Below are 20,772 nucleotides of genomic sequence, written 5' to 3'. Positions count from 1 at the left end.
TATTGCTGAGGGGTTAAAGCATTGTATCTAGGAGCCCCCTGTGACAATGTCCATGGGCTACCTGAAGGGATGGGGATGGGGTGGGGTAGCACACTTAGCCATTATTAGCCATTAATACCTCGCCATGGGTTAGTCACTTGACCGCTCTGTGCCTCAGTTTCCTCATCTGTAAAATGGGGACAATAATACTTGCAGTGTGGTGTAGTGGATAGAGGGCTGGTCTTGAAGTCAGGAGAACACAGGGTTCAAAAGTCCTGCCCCTGACACATACTGGCTGTGTGTCCTGAACAAGTCACTCAACCTCTCAGTGTCCCCAAGGCAGCTCTCTAAGACTAGGAGTTACAAAAGAGTTGCCAATATTCTTTAGTGGATGGAAACTCCACACTGGTAGTTCCCTAAACAAGGAGAAAAATAATAATAAGAGTAGCCAGTAATTGCAAAATGCTTTACAAAGCATCGTCTGACCCTCACAACAGCACTGTGAGATACATGCTGTTATTATGTGCACTTTACAGGTGAGGAAGACTGAGGCAAACAGAGGTTAAGTGACTTGCCCAGGGTCACCCAGCTAGTAAGACTCAGAGGCAGGATTTGAACTCAGGTCTTCCTGACTTCAGGTCCAGTGCCCTATCTCCTGCACCACCTAGCTAGCTGCCCTACTCATTCTAAAATGCTTGTACTACGACTAGAAAACCTACTGTGAGGGGGACTCAATGTGGAAATGAATTCTTATGATGATTACTCAGCAGCTAGCACAGTGCTCTACGCATAGTAGGCACTTTAAAAATGTTTGCTCATTTTTTGTTCATCTATCAGCCCGAGTGGAGATCTGGAGCCTACGAGTTGGGAGTGAGGCACAGCACCAGGCCAGGAAAAGGAATTAAATTACAGCCCTAGTTTCTATGATTTTTTTTTCTCCCTAAAACATCCTACTTTCTGTGCTCAGAGGAGATAGGTCATTCCTGGAATAGGGCTCTGCATCCCAAGCCTGTGCTAAGGACCTGGGGCCCCTCTACTCTGCCCTAACAGGGAGCCCGTTCCCCTTAAGGACAGGGATAAATGCCCCCCCTACTCCAGCCCTCTGCCCCCACCGTCCCTCTGTCCACACAGCCCCCACTGTGTTACCTGTGAAACCCCCATCGGCAATGTTAAACATGAATTTAAATTTCCCATTCTTGTCATCCTTCTTCCCCTCCTCATCTTCCTCTTTTTCACCATTTTGCTGGGTTTCCGGTGTCTCCTTCTCCTCTACCTTGGAGTCCTCTGACAGAGTGGAAAACCATATTGCAAATAAGAATCTGAAAAAACTGACTGACCCCTTCATTTCCATCTCTGGCCGGGGTAGAAAAGGTTAACAACGGGCCGTGTCAAGGACACCTTATCTCCTGTCACCTAGACGATGCCTCCCATTTGGTCCCCCTGCTCCCAATTACTCCCCAAATATTCTTAATGTGTTAAATCTCTTTGTCTACCCCAGCCCTTCAACTTCAAGCTCCTCCAGAGCTAATTGGCAAATGCCGGCTACAAAGAACTTGATTTCTTGTTTTGTTGATTTCCTGGACTTAGAAAGTGATAAAGAAAATGTTAATGATATGGAATTAAACTTCAGAATGTATCATGGGAGGGGGCAGCTAGGTGGCACAGTGGATAGAGCACTGGCCTTGGAGTCAGGAGGACCTGAGTTCAAATCCGACCTCAGACACTTAACACTTACTAGCTGTGTGACCCTGGGCAAGTCACTTAACCCCAATTGCCTCACCAAAAAAAAAAAATCTTCAAAATGTATCATGGATACATTTTTCTCTGGTTATTAAACACTTACCAACATACAACTGGCTTCCTTGGTCTCCCTCAAAAACTAGCTAAAATCCCACCTTCTACAGGAAAGCCTTTCCCCATCCCAATTAATTCTAGTTCCTCCCTATTGATTATCTATTGATTATCTCCAATTTATCCTGTCTATAGCTTGTTTGTACATAATTGTTGGCACATGTTCTCCTCCAGTAGAGGAATTTTGTTGTCTTTCTTTGTATCTCAATCCCTTAGCGCAAAGCCTGACACACAAGAGGCACTTAATAAATGCATGTTGAATTGAAAGCAGAGGGATGGCAGGGGCAGCTAGGTGGTGAAGTGGATAGAGCACCGGCCCTGGAGTCAGGAGGACCTGAGTTCAAATCTGGACTCAGACACTTAACACTTACTAGCTGTGTGACCCTGAGCAAGTCACTTAACCCCAATTGCCTCACACACACAAAAGAAAAGAAAGAAAAAAGAAAGCAGAGGGATGGGTCAAGGAAGCCAGGACACGAGCTGGCAGTACCCAGGATCTGAGGAATCTGTGAAGACCAACTACCAGACCAAATGAGGTAACAGATACAAAAGCTCTTTGGGAAGCGTGACCCGTTCAGCCAGCTAAAAATGGACTTTGGCTGTGTTACCCTGGGCAAGTCACTTAACCCTCATTGACCCGAAAACAAAATTGGATTTAGGGCTTCACAAAGCTCTCAGCCAGGTTGCCCTGACCTCAGCCCAGGCCTGGAGTTTGAAGTCCCAAAAATCACATAAGGGGCAGCTAGGCGGCTCAGTGGATAAAACACTGGCCCTGAATTCAGTAGTCCCTCAGTTCAAAATCCAGTCTCAGACACTTGACACTTACTAGCTGTATGACCCTAGGCAAGTCACTCAAACTTCATTGCCCCGCCCCCCAAAAAATCACATTTTAAAAAAACAACATGTATTAAGAGCCCACTATGGACAGAACACTGTGCTTAGTGTTGGGAGATATAGGCCAATCTCAGATAAGACTCAGTCCCTGCTCAAAAGGGATGGAGATAAGAAGCTGCATCTGTGATCTCACTGATAGAGGAAACTCCCAGGTCAACACCTTCTCTCCAGGTCTCCCTGGCGCCAAAGCTGCTCTCTATTCATTGGACCACACTGCCTTTCACACAATACACATGTAAACTATAAAAGACAACACTGTATGATAAGTGCATTAGAGAGGTGTGGTGTGATGGATGAGATCTGGGAGGTGGGGTCAAGGAGGGGAGGTTGTTACTGTCTGGGGGGAAATTGGGAGAAGAAGCATTTGACTTAGGCTTTAAAGGAGTAGAAAGTCAACAGATATGGAAATGGTACAAGCAAAAGCATGGAGGTGAGAAAACACATCTAGAGGGGTATAATAGACCAGTTTGGCTGGACCGTAGTCCAGTGCATGAAAGGCAGGAATAGAAGAGAAGGCTGGAAAGATGGGTTGGTAATGGATTCAGATGGCCTTGATTGCCAAGTAAGTAAAAGAGTTTAAACTTATTTCAGATGCAAAAGGAAATCCCAGAACGTTTAAGGGCAGAGAAGTGTCCTGAATCTTACTTGCAAGTAGATAGACCACAGGATTTAGAATCAGGAAGACAAGTTCAAATCCTACCTCAGCCATGTATTAGCTGGGTGACCCTGGGCAAATCACTGAACTTGCCTCAGTTTCTTCATCTGTAAAATGGGAGTCATTATAACATCTACCTCACGGGGTTATTTTGAGCATCATATGAGATGATTTGTGTTGATATGTTTTGTAGATACCATAGAAATGTTAGCTATTGCTTTAATTTTATTTGCAAATGTTCCTTGTCCCCTAAGATCAGAATGAGGTACACCCCATCAGCCCAAGGGGAAAGAAGAGGACAGGGACGGAACTTCAGGATGCCCTTGGCACCCCATTATTGCTCTTCCTAAGATACATGGTTCTCCCCAACCTGTAGTTGTTCCTGCCCAGAGCCCGCTTGGACACCCTTAGGGAACTGAGAAAAACCACACATTAGAGTGACTGAGTCTACATGAATTCTGCCTCCTCCCCTCTCCCCATCCCGGGCCATACCTGGCCGGAAATCTTTGTCATCCCCTCTGCCGTGGTTCAGATTGAGCTCCACCTTCTCCAGGGGTTTGTCTTTTTCAGGGAGAGCGTCCTCTGGAAGGCACAAGAGAGGGAAATGGGGAGTAACAAAAGTCCCAGAAGGGCTGGTCTGTCCTGGGCAGCAGAGCTGACCCTGAAGGGGTGCTGGGAGAAGAAGCCTAGAGGTCCAAACCTGGCTGCACAGGCCCACTTGGAAGACTGGAGAAGCAGCCCTCCCTTACCCCAAGGAGGGGCCAAGAGCAGAAGAGGTGTGGACACGTCTGCACTGGGCAGAGGAGAGGACTGGATGGCCTTGGACGTGCCTTTAGAGCCTGAGGCTATGGGGCAGCTAGGTGGTGCAGTGGATAGAGCACCGGCTCTGAAGTCAGGAGTACCTGAGTTCAAATCCGGCCTCAGACACTTAACACTTACTAGCTGTGTGACCCTGGGCAAGTCACTTAACCCCAACTGCCTCACTAAAAAAATAAAATAAAAAATAATTAAATAACAATTTTAAAAATAGAGCCTGAGGCTAGATGCCAGCCCACGGAGGGGGGTGGGGGGCGGGGTGGACAAGGCCCCGGGGTCCCAGGTAGACAGGCACCTTTGAGCAGCTGATCTGGGGAGGGATCGGTCTTTTCATTCTCTTCCCTCCTCTCCTCTCGGGCTCTCTCTTTGCTGTCCACGTTCTCCTGCTTCTCCTCGCCCTCCCCTTTTTCAGAGGGCATCCCTGGAACCTGGACGTTGGGAAAGACTTCGTTCAGGTCAGCCGATCCAGAGGTCACAGTGGGGAGTCAGACATAGCTCCCACCCTCCCCTGTCCTCTGGGCATCATCAGCACCAGGTGTCTGCTAGGATCTCAGACTGACATGGAAGCAGCGTGTTATAGTCGATAGGGCACTGGGTTTGGCATAAGGAAGATGCAGGTTCAAATCTTGCCTCTGAAACTTCTTAGCTGTGTGATCGTGAACAAGTCGCTTAAAAAAAAATCTCTGAATCTCAGTTTCCCCATTTGTAAAGTGGAGATGAAAACAATACACACCGTACCTACCCCACTCTTATTATAGTATCAAAGATTTAAAGCTGGAAGTGACCTTAGAAGCCATCAGGTTCAACCCTCTCCTTTTCCAGAGGAGGAAATTGAGGCAAAGTGAAATGACTTAACTAAGGTCACACAACCTGTAAGCATCTAAGGCAAGATTTGAACCTGGGTCTTCCTGACACTCTATCCAGAGTACCAGGCTGTCTCTTCCTAGGTATCCTTGCAGTGCAGAGAGAAGATAAGCTGTGGAATCATTTAAATGCCACATCACCCATGACCAATCTACTTCCTCCAGGCCAGGAGGAAGATGCAAGATTCCTGCCCTGGAGTGATCTATGACTCTCCCCAGGTCCCTGCCTGAAGGCAACTAGTCCAAAGCCTTCCATATACAGGTGAAGAGAGGATAAATGAGTAACCCTAAATCATAGGAGGACATGGAGAGATGTAGAAAAGGAGGACAAGGGGAAACAAGGTTGGCCAGAATCCTTCCTTCCCAAGAGACCCCTTCGAGTTTCAATAATGTGTGAAAACAGCCATTTTTCCTACTGGGAGGCCAGTTGGATTCATTTCCCAGAAGGCCATTTCTCATCACTCTAGACTTAGGCCTGCCTCCACCACCACCCCACCCTAGTATCCTAGGGACCAGGACTCAGAAGCCCCCTCTCCTACCTGGAGTTCAAGAGGTTTGGGGAGTTTCTGCTCCATTTGCTCTTTTTCATCCAGGAAGCCCAGGTGGGCTTCCATTTTGTCTGAAACAAGAATACCTGAAAAGTGACACCAGAGCAGTGGGCCCTATTCCCGGACTCCACACCCCCAACAACCTGGTCCCAGTCCCATCTGTCTTCTAGGCCTCCCCAACCTCACCCCCTGCCTGACAGACAGCGATAGGGCCCATGTTAGGACAATCCCACGAGACCTTGGGATGACTCCAAAGGACAGAGACAGAAGGAAGAAAGCAGGACCCAGGAGAACAGTTTACACAATAACCACAGTAATATAAATTTTAAAAGATCCTTCTTAAAAAGCAGCTGAATGGGGGGCAGCTAGGTGGCACAGTGGATAGAGCACTGGCCCTGGATTCAAGAGGACCTGAGTTCAAATCCAGCCTCAGACACTTGACACTTGCTAGCTGTGTGGCCCTGGGCAAGTCACTTAACCATCATTGGCCCGCAAAAAAAAAAAAGGCAGCTGAACTCAGGGTAAATGCAGTGTGACCAGCATGTACTTAGAAATGTGCTTCTTGTTCCCGAGTTGGAATCTAAGATTGTTTCCTTTTCCGGGTTTGTATGCCCAGCACTCAGCACAATCCCTGGTACAGAGGAGGCACTTATTAAATGCTTGCTGAGTGCCTGATCATTCCCAAAGGGCAAATGATGAAACACACCCCACTCGTCCTGGTCAAGATGTGGGGGACTACAGTGATAGAATGGTGTATATGTGCTGTCAAACCTAATCCAGTTTGCTTCACTATTTCTCCTTTACTAATGGGGAGTCCTAATGACTGTAACCAAAAAACCCAAAAGGTAATCAATTAAACTCTTTAAAAATTTACATGAATCACAGAATCGATTGAGTAGTATAAAGCACCTACTATGTGCCAGCCACTGGAGATAGTCACACAAAGAAGAAAATAACCCCTACTAATCACTAGATTTTAATGGACCACGGACTTTGAGAGCTGGAAGCAACTTCAGAAGAGATCTAGCCCAGAGCAGGTAAGGAAAGGAATCCCCATTATAACCTACCAGAGAATGCTTGACCTGCGCCTTACCTGGGGCCCTCCCTTGAGGCAGAAGCCACTAGACCTCCTGAAGCAATCCATTCCACTGTGGGACAGCTGGGATTGCCAAGAAGTCGTCCTTGTTTTCCAACCTAAACTGACCTCTTTGCAGCTCCCAAATACTGCTCTGGGCCGGGCCTGCTGATGCCACTTCAGATAAATCTCATCCCTCCTCTCCATCACATTCGGTCCCTTCACATACGTGAAAAGCTGTTATCTTGTCCCTCAAGTCGTTTCTTCTACAGGCTAAATATCCCCGCTTCCTTCTACTTAACTTGTCTTGCCATGTACACATTTCATCTTCCCTAATCATTTATTCATTCATTTCTTCAAAAAACATTTTGCTTATACTGTGAAGAGGACACTAGACTACTAGGGTGGGAGATTCAAAGCAAAAGTTTACAAGCAGTTTAAGGATATACATGTATATATACACACACAAACACAAAATCTGCCTTGCGTATGTATATGTGTGTTGTGTTTATGTGAATATGTGTACGTATTTCTACAGGTGTATGCATATAATGTGCATTGGTGTTTTTTATGCATGTGTGTAAGCATGCATGCATGCAACTGTGTGCCTATGTGCACATGCATATGTGTGCATATATACATATGCACGTGCACATGCATCCCCAAGCCTGCTATTGTTTGGAGTAAAAAGAAGGGTAAAAGAAGAGGAGGCTCCCTATAAATTTGCTATAAAAAGAATCCACCAGCCATTTAGGGCTAGTGTGAGTAGAGACATTTCCCATCCCCAGGTGGCCAGCATGAACTCTTCTGATTCTTGTTACATGAGCCAAAGCCAAGACCACCATCGCCTCCCAATTCAACGAGTTCCCAAACAGAAATCATTATCTTTCCCCAAAAACCTTCCCCTCTAACAAACTTCCCTAATACCATCAAGGGTCCCACCAGTTACCCAGGCTCACAACCCTCTCCCATGCCACCATATCCAATGGGTTGCCAGGAACTGCTGATTCACCTTTGCAGCACCCTTCCTCTTGTCATCCTGCCTCCCTGGTGCAGACCCTCCCCACCTCACAACTGGACTATTTCAATAATTGCTGCTGGGTCGTCCTGCCTCAATCTCTCACCACTCTGCTCCATCCCCCATTCAGCTGTCAAGGTGAACTTTCTAAAGCATAATAAAATAACAATAACAACCCGGTGGAAATAGTGGCTACGGTGGGTGGCAAACAGGGGTGGTTATCTGGCATTCCTAGCTCAGCAGGAAAGATGACAGCTGGGAGGGAAGTGAGGGGCTCTGCAGCTTCCCGCTAGGAGCAAGTGCACTGGCCGCTAGGCAGTTCTTTCCTGTCTGGGCTCGGTTCTGCTCTCAGAAACCCCAGTTGGACTGGAGCTGAACAGAGGTGGAGCCTGCTGTACTTGAAGGGGAGAGGGTGGGGGGAAACCCTCCCCATTTCTTTCCCTCTCACCAGATTATCCCACTCAACACAAGGACCCTGCTAGGATGGAGCAGGCCTTGCCGAGCCAACACCGGAGGCCATTCTGCAAAACCACCAGCTGTGCGCGAAGCCCCACGCCATTCAAAAATTCTCCAACTTGTCAGAAAGTCTTTGCATATGTAAATGTATGCCCTGCAGCCCCATGCAAGGGAACTGAAAGCCTATTAGAGTCCTTTGTTCAGAGAGTGGACTAGAGAGAGACAGGGAATTGGCAGAGGACTTTATACAGAGAGACAGGATGAACAAAGAGAATAACTCCTCTGTATTTCCTCCCCTCTCTCCCTCCCCCTTTCTCTCTCTCTCCCTCCCATCCTCTCACCTCTTGCTCTCTTTCCTTTCTCTTTCCTCTCTCTCTCTCTCTCTCTCTCTCTCTCTCTCTCTCTCTCTCTCTCTCTCTCTCTCTCTCTCTCTCTCTCCCCCCTTCCCTTCCTCTCTTTTCTCTCCCCTCCTTTTTCCTCTCTCCCATCCTCACTCTCCCCCTCTCCTCCTTTTCCCTCTCCTTCCACCCCATAGGTAAATATAGGTACAGATAGACATAGACATAGAGAGATATATAGACATAAATATAGACAGAGACACAGACATAGGTGTTGATATAGATTTAAAAATAGACCTAGGTCGGGGGCGGCTAGGTGGCGCAGTGGATAAAGTACCAGCCCTGGATTCAGGAGTTCCTGAGTTCAAATCCGGCCTCAGACACTTGACACTTACTGGCTGTGTGACCCTGGGCAAGTCACTTAACCCCCATTGCCCCACAAAAAAAAAAAATAGACCTAGGTATAGAAACAGGTATAGGAATAGGTATAGGTAAAGGTATAGACATAGACACAGACGTAGACACAGACGCAGACACAGACACAGATCCGTAGTGCCCAGACCCCAACACAAACTGCCTCTGTAGTCTGGGCAGAGCAGTAGTCGTGTTGAAGCTGCCTCCCTCATCTCGGATATTACTCCTCTGTTGTCCTTGGAATATACAGTACAGGTTCAAGGACAATCTCATTGTCAAAACGCTCTCATTGTTCTTTCTAGACAAGAACTGATGACATCCCCCTTCCCCTCCGGGCCCCCTAACTGGCCACTTCAAGGTTTAACATACCTGGTAATCCCAAAGGGCCGGGAGGAATATGGGCCGGGCTGGCTGGGACTGGGGTGTTGGGGTCGGAGGAGCCAATCTCACTGGATTTCTTGCTCTCGGGAATCAGGTCAGGTGTGCTGTACTTCCCGTTGACGTGTTCAAACTCCTGGACCTGAGGCCAAGGAGGTCAATTCACAACCGGTTTCCAAAGCCCCTCTGAGACAGGACAGGTCAGGACAGGACATCCAAACACAGGTAACAGAGGATCAGGGGGTCCTGTGTTTTCTTCCCCCCTCCCAAAGAGCAGGTCCAGGCCCTGACAACCGGGGGCCAAGCTTAGACAAGCTTCTTCCTTCTGATTCTGGGTCTCCCAGGTCCAGACAGGAATAGAAATCACCAGAATCAGTGGGGACAGATCTTTGTGGGGAATCAGAGGGATGGGACAGAAGGAGTTCCTGTTTCCCTTTGTCTAGCCCACAATGACACCCATGGGGTTTCTGGAATCCAGAGAGTTGGGGCAAGATTCAACCTTCACAATAACAACACCTAGGTGGCCCAGTGGCAACAGGGCCGAGACCTGAGTTCAAATTTGACATCAGCCAGCTGTGTCGAGTCACTTCACTTCTGTCTGCCTCAGTTTCCTCATATGTAAAAATGGGAATGATAATAATAGCGCCTCCCTCCCAGGGTTGTGGTGAGGATAAAATGAGATCACATTTGCATCAAGTGCTTTGCAAACCTTGAAGCACTATATAAATATTAACATAATGCTCTAATAATTATTATTGTTATTATTAATGAAAACTCACATTTCTATAGCACTTTAGGGCACAGGGGTGATTGTCTCCTCTGAATTTCCAGCATCCCATCCTTCATTTTAGATTCATCTTGATCATCTTCTCTCTCCTGCCCACCACCACTAAGGAGCTGGGTCTCCCACCCCCCAAGCCCATGCCCTTTCCTCAGCAGAGTCAGGAACCAGGACAGACGTCCCTGAAGGGCCCCGTGTAAAAGTCTACTCACCCACCTTCTTCCTAACTAGTGACATGACTCCAATCCGGGTGAGCACATGCTGTCGAGAGAGCCCTTCCCGAGGGACACCATCCGCAAAGGTCTCTGCCCCATCGGCCCCTGGCTCACACAAGTGTCTCATGAAGAGGGACACGTAGGCCCTGGGGACAACAGGGAGCCCATAGCAACTGAAGAGTCAGCCAAGGGAGGGCAGACCCCTTTCACCTCTGATGCTACCCCATCTGGGATGTGCCACAGGTGGTAGAGATGGGCAGGGGTTTCCCCGGGGGTGAATTTTTATCGGGGAGAATCACAGGACATTAAAAAAAATCTAATCTAGCCACCTGATCAGGAAAATACTGTGACTTAACCCACTCTACCTTGAGCCATCAGCTCAGGAAAGAAAATGCCCTGCCTTAGGGAGACAGATCCAAGGCTAGGAACCAACCACCTGTCTGGCTTCTAGTATTCTCACTGTCTTCAAAGTCAGTTACTTTTGGCAAACATGGGGGAAGACTTGGTCTTCAGGGTACCATTCCTTTGTATACTGCAACCAACAAGCATGAATTAAGGGGCTCCTTATGCCAGGCAAGTGTTAGAGATAAAAAAACAAAACTGAAGCAGTGCCTCCCCTCCATGAGCTTACAGTCCATCAGGGAAGGAGAAAGACGGAGACCATGTCATTACAGAGACAAGATCTCGACACATTTCCTAGAGGAGCTTATAACATTTAAGGCTGGAAAGGGGCCTTTGACATCATGTGGTCCAACCCCCTTATTTTTGTACAGGAGGAAACTGAGGTCCATATTGGGAAAGTGATGTAAGGAGTGGCGGTGGGCTTTGAAGCCAGCCTCTCTGACCCCAGGTCTGGCATTCTTTCCATCTTGTGATGCCGTCCCGTCCAGGTCCGTAGACCCTGGCTCACCTGGCCAGGATACCCCCAAGGGCAGGTAGTCCCTGGACCACCAAGATGGCACCATCCACAGCAGATGTGCTAAGGATCCTTTTACCTAAACTCCTTCTCGCTTTTCCCTCGGAGGTCCCGGACTAGCCAGTGAGAGTTGAAGGCGTCCTGGGGGGGCATGCCCCAGCGCATGATGGCGTTCAAGAAGGCTTTCCGCTGCCGGGCATTGAACCCTAGGACCTGGGTAGGGAGGGACAGGTGACCAAAGGAAGGGGCCAGACGAGAAAAGGGGGGGGGCAGGAGAGGGTATATGCAAGAGGGAGGGAGAGGGGAAGGGAATGGGAGCTTTCTAAACTCCCCACCTGAGATGGTCAGTAACCTCACCTCAATGTTGCCTCCAACTCTTGCCAGCAGAGGGGGTAAGGGTTTGTCTCGGTCACTTTTTAGCTGTCTCCGAGATTGTCTCCTCCCACCTAAAAGGACAGTCATCCACCAGGGATATGGATCAGGCAGGCTCAAACAGGGAGACACACACTCACTCACACACATACACACACACACACACTATCTCTCTGTCTCTGTCTCTGTCTGTCTCTCTGTCTCTGTCCCTTCTCTGTCTCTAGGGGTCTCTAGAGGTCTCTCTGACTCTCTGTCTCTCTCTGTCTCTGTATCTTTCTCTGTCTCTCTGTCTCTCTCTGTGTTTCTGTCTCTGTCTTTCTCTCTGTCTCTGTCTCTCTCTCTCTCTCTGTCTCTCTCTATGTCTCTCTCTGTCTCTGTCTTTCTCTCTGTCTCTCTGTCTCTCTCTGTCTCTGTCTCTCTCTGTGTCTCTCTCTCTGTGTCTCTCTCTGTCTCTGTCTCCGTCTGTCTGTCTGTCTGTCTGTCTGTCTGTCTCTCCCTGCTGGGGGTTTCCACCTCTAAGACAGGGCAGAAATGCCAGGGCTCAGGAGTCCCAGGCTCCCAGGACTCTCTGCCTCCAGGTGACAGCACTAACAGCTCCGTGAACGCTGTACCAAGCCTGGGGGGGGGGGAGCTGTCCAAGCCCGATCCATGCTTTCAGCCAGCCCCCATCTCCCTGGAGCCTCCTGGCTGCTGAGGTCCTGATGCAGGGCTGCCAGCCTCTGCCTCGATGGAGAGGTTTAAGGGAGGGGAGGAACGCAGATCCGGGTCACCCTCATTCCCGGGGAGTCACCAACACCCCAACTCACTCTGACCTTCTGGCCTCTCTTCAAAATCCTCGTCCTCATCCTCGGAGCCGATCGAGTACTCCGACTGGTTGTCCGAAAGCTCATCCTGCCATTCTGTCGTACCCGGGGAGAAGGGAAACAAAGGGACAGGCAGTGACCCCGACCAGCCATGCCTGCCGCCCCCTCTCCAGGGACTGAGGCTTCCGGCTGGGCCGGGGCCAGACCAACAGGGATAAGACGGCTGGTCTGAAGACCAGCGAGCGACAGGCTGTAGAAAGCACCCCAGGCCCCCACTGAGCAAATGACACCTTGTTCCCCCAAATAGACTGGAAGCTCGATGAGGGCAGGGCCAACTTCATTCTTAGCTTTGTACGCTCATCTTGACTTCACACAGTGCCTGACACATAGTAGGTACTCAATCAATGCTCGTTGACTGAATGATAGGATGTTAGAGCTGGAAAAGACCTAAGTCCAACCCCTCCATTTGACACATGGGTGGGTGACTTAGAATGATCAGTCTAGAGCTGGAAGGAACCCTGCATGCATCTAGTCCAGTAGTAGCCCCTCATTTAACAAATGAAGAAAAATGGAGGCCTCAAGAAGTGACTTGCCCAAAGTCACACATTAACAGGGGCAGGATTTGAACCCACAACCTCTGATTCTAAATCCAGTGCTTTCCCCTATGACTAGTTAAATGACTCAAACTGGCAACAAAAAATAGGACTAGAATCCTCTATCCAAGGCTTTCTTCCCAATACCAATAATGACAACAGTACTTTTATGTGCTGGACACTGTGTTAAGCACTTTACAATCATCTCATTTGACCCATATAACAATCCTGTGAGATAGAGGCTACTATTATCCCCATTTTACAGAAGAGGAAACTGAGGCAAACAACTATGAAGTGATTTGCCCAAGGTCACAAGTTTTGTTTTGTTTTTTTAGTGAGGCAATTGGGGTTAAGTGACTTGCCCAGGGTCACACAGCAAGTAAGTGTTAAGTGTCTGAGGCCGGATTTGAACTCCTGAATCCAGGGCTGGTGCTTTATCCACTGCGCCACCTAGCCACCCCAGGTCACAAGATTTTAATTCTGGTCTTCCCAACACCAGGACTAGGGCCATATCCACTGCCTCAAGCCACCACGGTACCAAGAAGTCGAGCCCCTGAACCTATTCAAGTTAATGATCCCTTTCTTCTCTCCAAAGAGCACAGTCCAATTAACCTCACTCGGGCAGGGTCACTGCAGCCAAGCCCCACAGGGCACGAACACCAGCAACTCTACTGAAGCTTAAGTACTAATGATTGAATGCTCTCTGTACTGGCCATCAAACATTTCTTCCTAATCTATTCTACTCTATCCTAAAATGAGAGGAGAGACAGCCGGTGCCTCAGTGGACAGAGCACTGGGGCTAGAGTCAGAAAGACTCATCTTCCTGAAACTTTCTCGCTAGGTGACCCTGGGAAAGTCACTTGACCCTACCTGCCTGTTTCCTCATCTGTAACATGAGCTGAAGAAGGAAACAGCAAACCACTCCAGTGTCTCTTCCAAGAAAGCCCCAAAAGGAATCGTGAAGGATCAGACACGACTGAAACAACCGAACAACAAAAATGAGTGGGAAGGAACCTTTGAGTCTAGGACAATAAGCCCTTGGCTCCGCTTTCAGCTCTGACACTCACCTATGACGTTGGGGGAACCACTGAACCTCTCTGGCCTTAATTCCTTCCTCTGACAAATGAGGGGCTTAGACTAGAAGGTTCCTTCCCGATCTCCCTTTCCAATTGTTTATTACCAAAGTGTCCTTTCTTTTCAAAAACAAAACAAAACAAAACTCAATTCCACCTTCTGGGAGAAGCAGTCCCTGTCCAGTCAGCCCCAGGGGCACTAAAGGCTAGTCTGCCTCTGCTTCCCCAGGCTCCTGGGGTGCTCGGAGCCCCTCCCCCACCCTGAACCCTGACCCCAGGGCAGTTGTCATACCTTGGTCCTCCTGAGATGCATCATTATAATTGACCTGTTTCCGAATCCGCTTGCCCTTGCCCAGGTTCCGGGCCAAGTCCTCTTGCTGCTGCTCGTAGTGGTGACGAAGGAGCTTCTCCCAGTAGTCGGGGTCCACGTTCTCCTCCTGCTTAATAATCTCTCTCTCTACCTCCTCCTGGGAACATAGCAGGGAACCAAGTGGGGGGCGGGGAGCGAGCAGAGCTGGGCTGAAGCCCCCTTGCTGGGCACCTGACATCCCCGGGGCTGGAGGTAGTAGTCATTTGGGGAGGAGGCCACAAAGAGCCCCACCATCCTTGGCCCTGCACTGAGCCCTCTTCTTCCCCCGTCCTGGCCCTGCTCCTGATGTTCTGCACTTCAAGGGCACGTCTCCTCTACCTCTGGCACATCCTAGAACCTCGCTCAACACCAGGGCCCTCCTCACCCTGAAATAACCCTTCACAAGATCGGGCGCCATTGGTGAGCTCCAACGGGAGCCTCCGTGTTGTGGAGAGGCCTGGCCAGCCACGTTCATGCTGCCCCTGACTTTTGTGGACTCCAAAACCGTGGCCTCCTGCCCAGTGCCTTCCCCCCACTTTCAGCTCCCTTCTGTGTGTTGTCTTCCCAATTAGAATGCAAGCTCCCTGTGGACAGGAACTGGCGTCCTTTTGGCTTGTATTTGTATCCCCACTGCTAACACATGGTAAGGGCTTAATAAATCTTCCTTCCTTCCCTCCTTCCTTCCTTCCTTCATTTCCTCCTTCCTTCCTTCCTTCCTTCCCTCCTATCTTCCTTCCCACCTTCCTTCCTTCCTTTATCCCTCCCTCTCATCTTCCCTTTTTCTCTCCTTCCTCTCTTTCCTCCCTTCCCTCCCTTTTCCTTTCCTTCCTTCCTCCATCCCTTCTTTTCCTTCCTCCCTCCTTCCCTTCTTCCCTCCTTCATTCCTTCCTTCCTCCCTTTCTCCCTTCCCTCCCTTCTCCCCTTCTTTCCCTCCTTTCCTTTCTCCCTCCCTTCTTTTATTTCTTTCCTTTCCCTTCCCCCATTCCTTTCTCCTTTCTCCCTCCTCCCTTCCCTCAGTTCTTCCCTTTTTTCCTTCCTTCCCCTTCAACCCAGTTAAGATCCCCCCTCCTCCATGATCCTTTCCTGATATTTTGTTCCTCCCCTATCTCCCTCATCCCTAAACTCACAGGCTCACATGATCATAGGTTAAAAACTGGAAGTAATAGGGGGCAGCTAGGTGGTACAGTGGCTAAAGCACAGGCCCTGGATTCAGGAGGACCTGAGTTCAAATTTGACCTCAGACACTTGACATTTACTAGCTGTGTGACCCTGGGCAAGTCACTTAACCCCCATTGCCCCGCAAAAAAAACAACAACAACAACAACAAAACAAATCTGGAAGGAATCTCAGAGGCCACCTGCTCCAACTAATGCCTGAACATGGGCTAACTTGGTACCGTGAAAAGACTGCTGCTCTTTCATTCCAAAGGCCTGGGTTCAAATCCTGATTCTGCCACTTCCTTTAGGATCATAGGCTTCAAGCTATTCTAGCTATTCTAGATCTCAGAGGCCATTTAGTCCAATTTCCTAATTTTGCAGATAAGAAAACTGAGGCCCAGAGAGGTGGGGTGAGTCGCCCAGCGAGTAAAGAGGAAAAATCAGATCCTATGATTCTAGGGCATTTCCCAGGCCAACAACGGACCGTGCCGCTCATACAGTAGACAAAGCATAGAGCTTTTTTTTTTTAATGGGGATTCTTTGCCTTTCCAATTAGCCTATTATAACAATAAATCATATTCACGTAGCATTTTTAGTTATGGGTCATATATTGGTTCATATATTGCTTCCCCTCTATAGTAGGGAGTACAAGCAATAATGCCCCCAATTTGCAGATAAGAAAACTGAGGCTCAGGAAAGCCAAGGAATTTGCCCCTGTTCGCTCAGCCAGTCAGGGTCAGAGCCAGGATTCTGCCAGGTCTCCTGACTCCAGGACCAGGCATTCCTCTCATGGCTACACTCACCGCACTCCTAGAGGGCATGCTATCTCTTTGGGGTGCCTCTTACTACCCAAATACCTTCATAACTGTGCACTAAGAGCTCCTGAGTTCACAGGTTTATCCCTGGAAGGGACCAGGGTGGTGGGGGTCATATCAGGCCACCTCCCTCCTTGGATGGGGAGGGACTGGGGGGGGTCACATTAGGCCCACCTCCGTCCTTGTATGGGGAGGGAATGGGGGTCACATTAGGCCCACCGCCCTCCTTGTATAAGGGAGGGACCAAGGGGGTCACATCAGGCCCACCTCCGTCTTTGTATGAAGGAGAGACCAGGGGGTCACATCAGGCCACCTCTCTCCTTGTATTGGGGAGGTCCCCCCAGGTGGTAGCCAGGCTAAGAGGGGAGAAGAGGGAGCGGCGCAGGTAGAAAAGCACCGTCCATTACCACTCCATCTTCTTCACGGACCACGTACTGGGCCACCTTGAAGGAGCTGAGGTACTCGTTCATGTTCTGCAGCTCTGTGTCATCCGTGGCATCCTGGTTCCGATCCAGCAGCTTGGATATAGCAGCATCATCATAATGAATGACGCTACTGTCTTCCACATCCTTACTGTCACCTGGCACATAAGAGAGGGTCCGCCAGTGAGGAAGGGGCCAGGCTCTAGGGACCCCGACTGGAAACTCCAAAAGTTAATGACAACCTATCAAATTCAGAGCCCAACGAGCCACTTGTCGGTCAACTCTGTCGATTCGATCCAAAAAAACATTGCCAGGCCCTGTGCTAAGCACTAAGCCGCCGTGAGGAGACGCACGGATGTGGGTGTGGATGGGTGACCAGTGTCTCCATTTGGTGAAGCATGCCTCCAGCCCCTCGGCAGAGAGGTGAGGGGCTACAGGTGCCCAATGCGGCATACCTTTCCAGACATACCCTGTGTTCATTGGTTTTCTTTGGCTGTACTCACTCATTTATTACAAGGGATGTTTCTACTTGGAGTAGGAGGAGTGGGAATTATCCATCTTTTCCAAAAAGAAGGCAATGTCTCCTGGTGGGTGGCACACTGGACTTGGAATCAGAAAGACCTGGGTCAAAAAACTACTTCTAATAACTGTTGGAGAAGACATCTAAGACAATAGATTGAGAGCTGGAAGGGACCTTCGAGGCCACTAAGTCAAACCCCCTCATTTTACAGGTGAAGAAACTGAGGCACAAAGAGATCACAAGATCTTCTATTTAGATTGAGAGCTAGAAGGGACCTTAGAGGTCATCCAATCCGACCCCTTCATTTTACAGATGAGGAAACTGAGGTGCAGACAAGTGAAATGACTTACCCAGGACCACATGGCTAGTATGTGACTGAAATGGGATTTGCCCCCTGGGTCTTCCTGATTCCAAGTCCAGGGCACTAACCACTACCAAGTAACCTTCCTGAGCCCCAGTTTCTTCATCTGTAAATGTCTATGGTACTACCTACCTCACAGGGTTACTGCGAGGTTCAAACAAGATGATATGTTTGAAGCACTAGGTGAATGTCTGCTCTTTGGTATGATACCCCATCCTGTCCCAGAGGATGGGCTGGGACAGCTGGGAAGGGACCTAGATAAAGCAGCTCCTACTGATCTTTGCCTGCTCCCCTATTTGTCCCTGGCAGAGTCCAACGTGGGTCAGCAGTCAGTCAATAAGCATTTATTAAGTGCTTACTGTATGCCGGACACTTTGATAAGAAGGGGGAAAAACCCTCAGCTCACAGTGCCTGAACTCACATGCTGATAGGGGAGATACCACATCCAGAGCTAAGCACATTAGGGGCTAGCTATGATCCATGGGGGAGACACTAGGGACTGAGGAGGCTAGGAAAAGCCTCTCATAGAAGGGAGGATTGGAGCTGAGCCTTGGAGGGAGTCGGAGAGACTACGAGGAGGGAAGCAGGGCAGCCAAGGCTTTCCAGGCACAGAAAAGAGCCAATGTCAGTGTGGCCAAAGTGAAGGCAACAACAGGGATCAAGTTAAAGGGACGGGGAAGGGACCAAAGGGAAGGTGACCAGGTGTTTCACTCCAGGCAGGATGGGGTTCTACCTACCTGGCGGGGTGCTGCCATGCTTTTTTTTCACCCCGGCTGCTAAGGTGCCGCCACCTTTGGAGGCCTGGACATCGGGGGCGGGCGCCACGGGCTCAGGCACGTTGATCCGCTGACCCTGAGGCATCATGCCTAATGGGAGACAAAGCATCGGGCAAGGCCAGCTCGGGCAGACTTTGGGGCCGGGAGGCGAGAACAACTCTCAGATTTAGAGTGGCAAGAGCATCTCAGGGATGTCTTATCTTCCCTATTACATATGCCCTTTTACAGATGAGGAAACCGAGGCCTGTGGAAGTTCAGTGACTTGTCTGAGGTCCCCCAGGTAGACATCAACATCCCCTCAGAGAGGATGGTTTGAACTGATGTCCCCTGACTTCAAATCCACTGCTGTGTCACCTTGGGCAAGTCACTAAACACCTGAGAGTCTCAGTTTCCCATTGATCAATCATCAAGTATTTATGAAGGACTTATCATCAGGCACTGCAGTAGAAAAGGAGGTTGGACAGATGGTTTGTAAAGCCCCTTCCAGCTCTGAATTCTAGGACCCTATGGACCCTATGGCTTGACCTGGGGAATCTCTCAATTGCACAGTAATGTTCCTTCCTTCCAATGCAAAGTCATGTCTATCAAAATGAGTCCATTTCATTCAACAGCTCCAGCTGCTCAGTATGCTACAGACCAGCAGTTCCCAATGAGAGGTCTGCAAACCGACCCCTTTGGTAGTTCACGACAATAGTTGCGCTAAGAATTCCTTAATGGTGCCATGAACAATAAATAATTATGAAGAATATTATGAGCAGCTTATTAACTTACCCTAATTGTTCAGGATTATTTTTATCATTGTTGTTGAAAGGGGTTCATGGAACAAAAACATTGGGAGCCACTGGTGCAGACAAAACTACCAACTACTTAACTTTTGGGACATATTACTTTGCAAATGCCCACTTTGTAAGTCTTTGGTCTTTTCATCATGAAAAACTGCCAATATCCTCATTAGAATTAGGGGATGTCTTACCTTCCTTACAAGTTCTGGAAGGGAATGGCCTTGTCTTAACTTAACTACAGGTGACCTCTTCCCTTACCAGTTTTGCGCATGGAGTCTTACACTGTAACTGAGCATCAATAAAGTTCTGGAGAATGAAGGAATTTTTTTCTGGCCATGGTGACTGGGAGGCTGAGACGCCAGTGAGAAACCATTAGACTCAGGAGAACAACTTGTACAATACAACAATATTGTAAAGACAAACAACTTTGAAAGACTTAGGAACGCCGATCGACACAATGACCAAGCATGATTCCAGAGGACTCATGAATGAAGGATGCCACCCACCTCCCGACAGAGGTGACAGACTCAAGAGTGGGGACTGAGACATTTTTCTTTCAATATAGATGGTGCGAGGATTGTTCTGCTTAACTATACATGTTTGTAATAAGTGTTTTGTCTTTCTTGCTTTCTTAATGGGGGTGAGAGTGTGGGAGGTAGAAAAGAGAGAATGTAAACCTAAAAATAAAAATAAAATTGAGTTTAAAAAAAAAGAAAATATTAGATTGTAGTTATGTGAGATCTGGCAGAACAAAGGGGAAACAGGGAGAATGGATAGCAGAGCTACAAGGGTCAGAGGGCATTTCCTCTCAAAGGAGATGCTACAATACAAGGATCTTCAATGGGGTCATGATACACAAATGCATTGTTGGTGGAGCTGAGGACCACACTGCCCCAACTATTTTACAGAATAATTTAAACATATATTCTAAATAAAAATCACTAAAACATGCATACCCTTTGACCCAGAGATAGTACTACAAGGCATTTTCCCCAAGGAAGTCAAAGACAGAGGGAAAGTTTCCAGAGATACAAAAATATTTATACCAACGTTTAATAGCAAAGGTCTGGAAGGAAAGCAGATACCTACAAATTGTGATAGATAAATGTAATGGAATATTACTGCATCACAAGGAATGATGTGTATGAGAAAATCAGAGAAACTTGAGAAGATCTGGATGAATTATTGCAGAGCAAAGCAAGCAAAGGCAGAAGAAGAAAATGACCACGGTAATATAAAGGAAAACAACACTGAACAGTGTCAGCACTCCGATCAATACAGTGACCAACCATGACTGCAAAAGACTGAAATTGAAAGGTTGATAGGATTAGAGCTGGAAAGGACCTCAAAGCCCATCTTGTCCCAACTTCTCGTTTTACAAATGGTAAAGAATGCCTCCTGCCTCCCAGCAGAGAGGTGGTGGGCTACAGGTGCAGAATAAGGCATGCATTTTTCAGACATGGCCACAGTGTTGACTTATTTCACTTGACCATACTTCCTTGTTACAAGAGAAGGCTCTCCTGGGGATTGGTGATTCCTTGGAAAGAGAGAG

The 20,772-nt window shown here is 48.5% G+C and overlaps 1 protein-coding gene across 13 annotated transcripts in view; it reads right to left on the bottom strand.

Moving 5' to 3' along the window:
• CHD5 (chromodomain helicase DNA binding protein 5) overlaps positions 1 to 20,772 on the bottom strand; it is a 154,810-nt gene that overhangs the window by 21,066 nt on the left and 112,972 nt on the right. For 4 of the 13 annotated variants that reach the window (XM_043992493.1, XM_043992498.1, XM_043992500.1 and 1 more), the window contains exons 24-35: positions 18,400 to 18,528; positions 16,767 to 16,939; positions 14,331 to 14,505; positions 12,376 to 12,477; positions 11,555 to 11,643; positions 11,277 to 11,410; positions 10,283 to 10,427; positions 9,277 to 9,427; positions 5,598 to 5,692; positions 4,491 to 4,623; positions 3,872 to 3,961; positions 1,126 to 1,263 (exon numbers count right to left, since the gene is read on the bottom strand). In XM_043992493.1, coding sequence (XP_043848428.1) covers positions 1,126 to 1,263; positions 3,872 to 3,961; positions 4,491 to 4,623; positions 5,598 to 5,692; positions 9,277 to 9,427; positions 10,283 to 10,427; positions 11,277 to 11,410; positions 11,555 to 11,643; positions 12,376 to 12,477; positions 14,331 to 14,505; positions 16,767 to 16,939; positions 18,400 to 18,528 — 1,554 coding nt within the window. The remainder of the gene's footprint in view (positions 1 to 1,125; positions 1,264 to 3,871; positions 3,962 to 4,490; positions 4,624 to 5,597; positions 5,693 to 9,276; positions 9,428 to 10,282; positions 10,428 to 11,276; positions 11,411 to 11,554; positions 11,644 to 12,375; positions 12,478 to 14,330; positions 14,506 to 16,766; positions 16,940 to 18,399; positions 18,529 to 20,772) is intronic. The other 9 variants (XM_043992497.1, XM_043992505.1, XM_043992496.1 and 6 more) reach the window with 8 other exon arrangements.

This window comes from Dromiciops gliroides, chromosome 3, assembly GCF_019393635.1.
Source record: "Dromiciops gliroides isolate mDroGli1 chromosome 3, mDroGli1.pri, whole genome shotgun sequence".
NCBI lineage: Eukaryota > Metazoa > Chordata > Mammalia > Microbiotheria > Microbiotheriidae > Dromiciops > Dromiciops gliroides.
The sequence above is the reverse complement of the archived record's forward strand: the minus strand, read 5'-3'. Positions and strand labels throughout refer to the sequence as shown.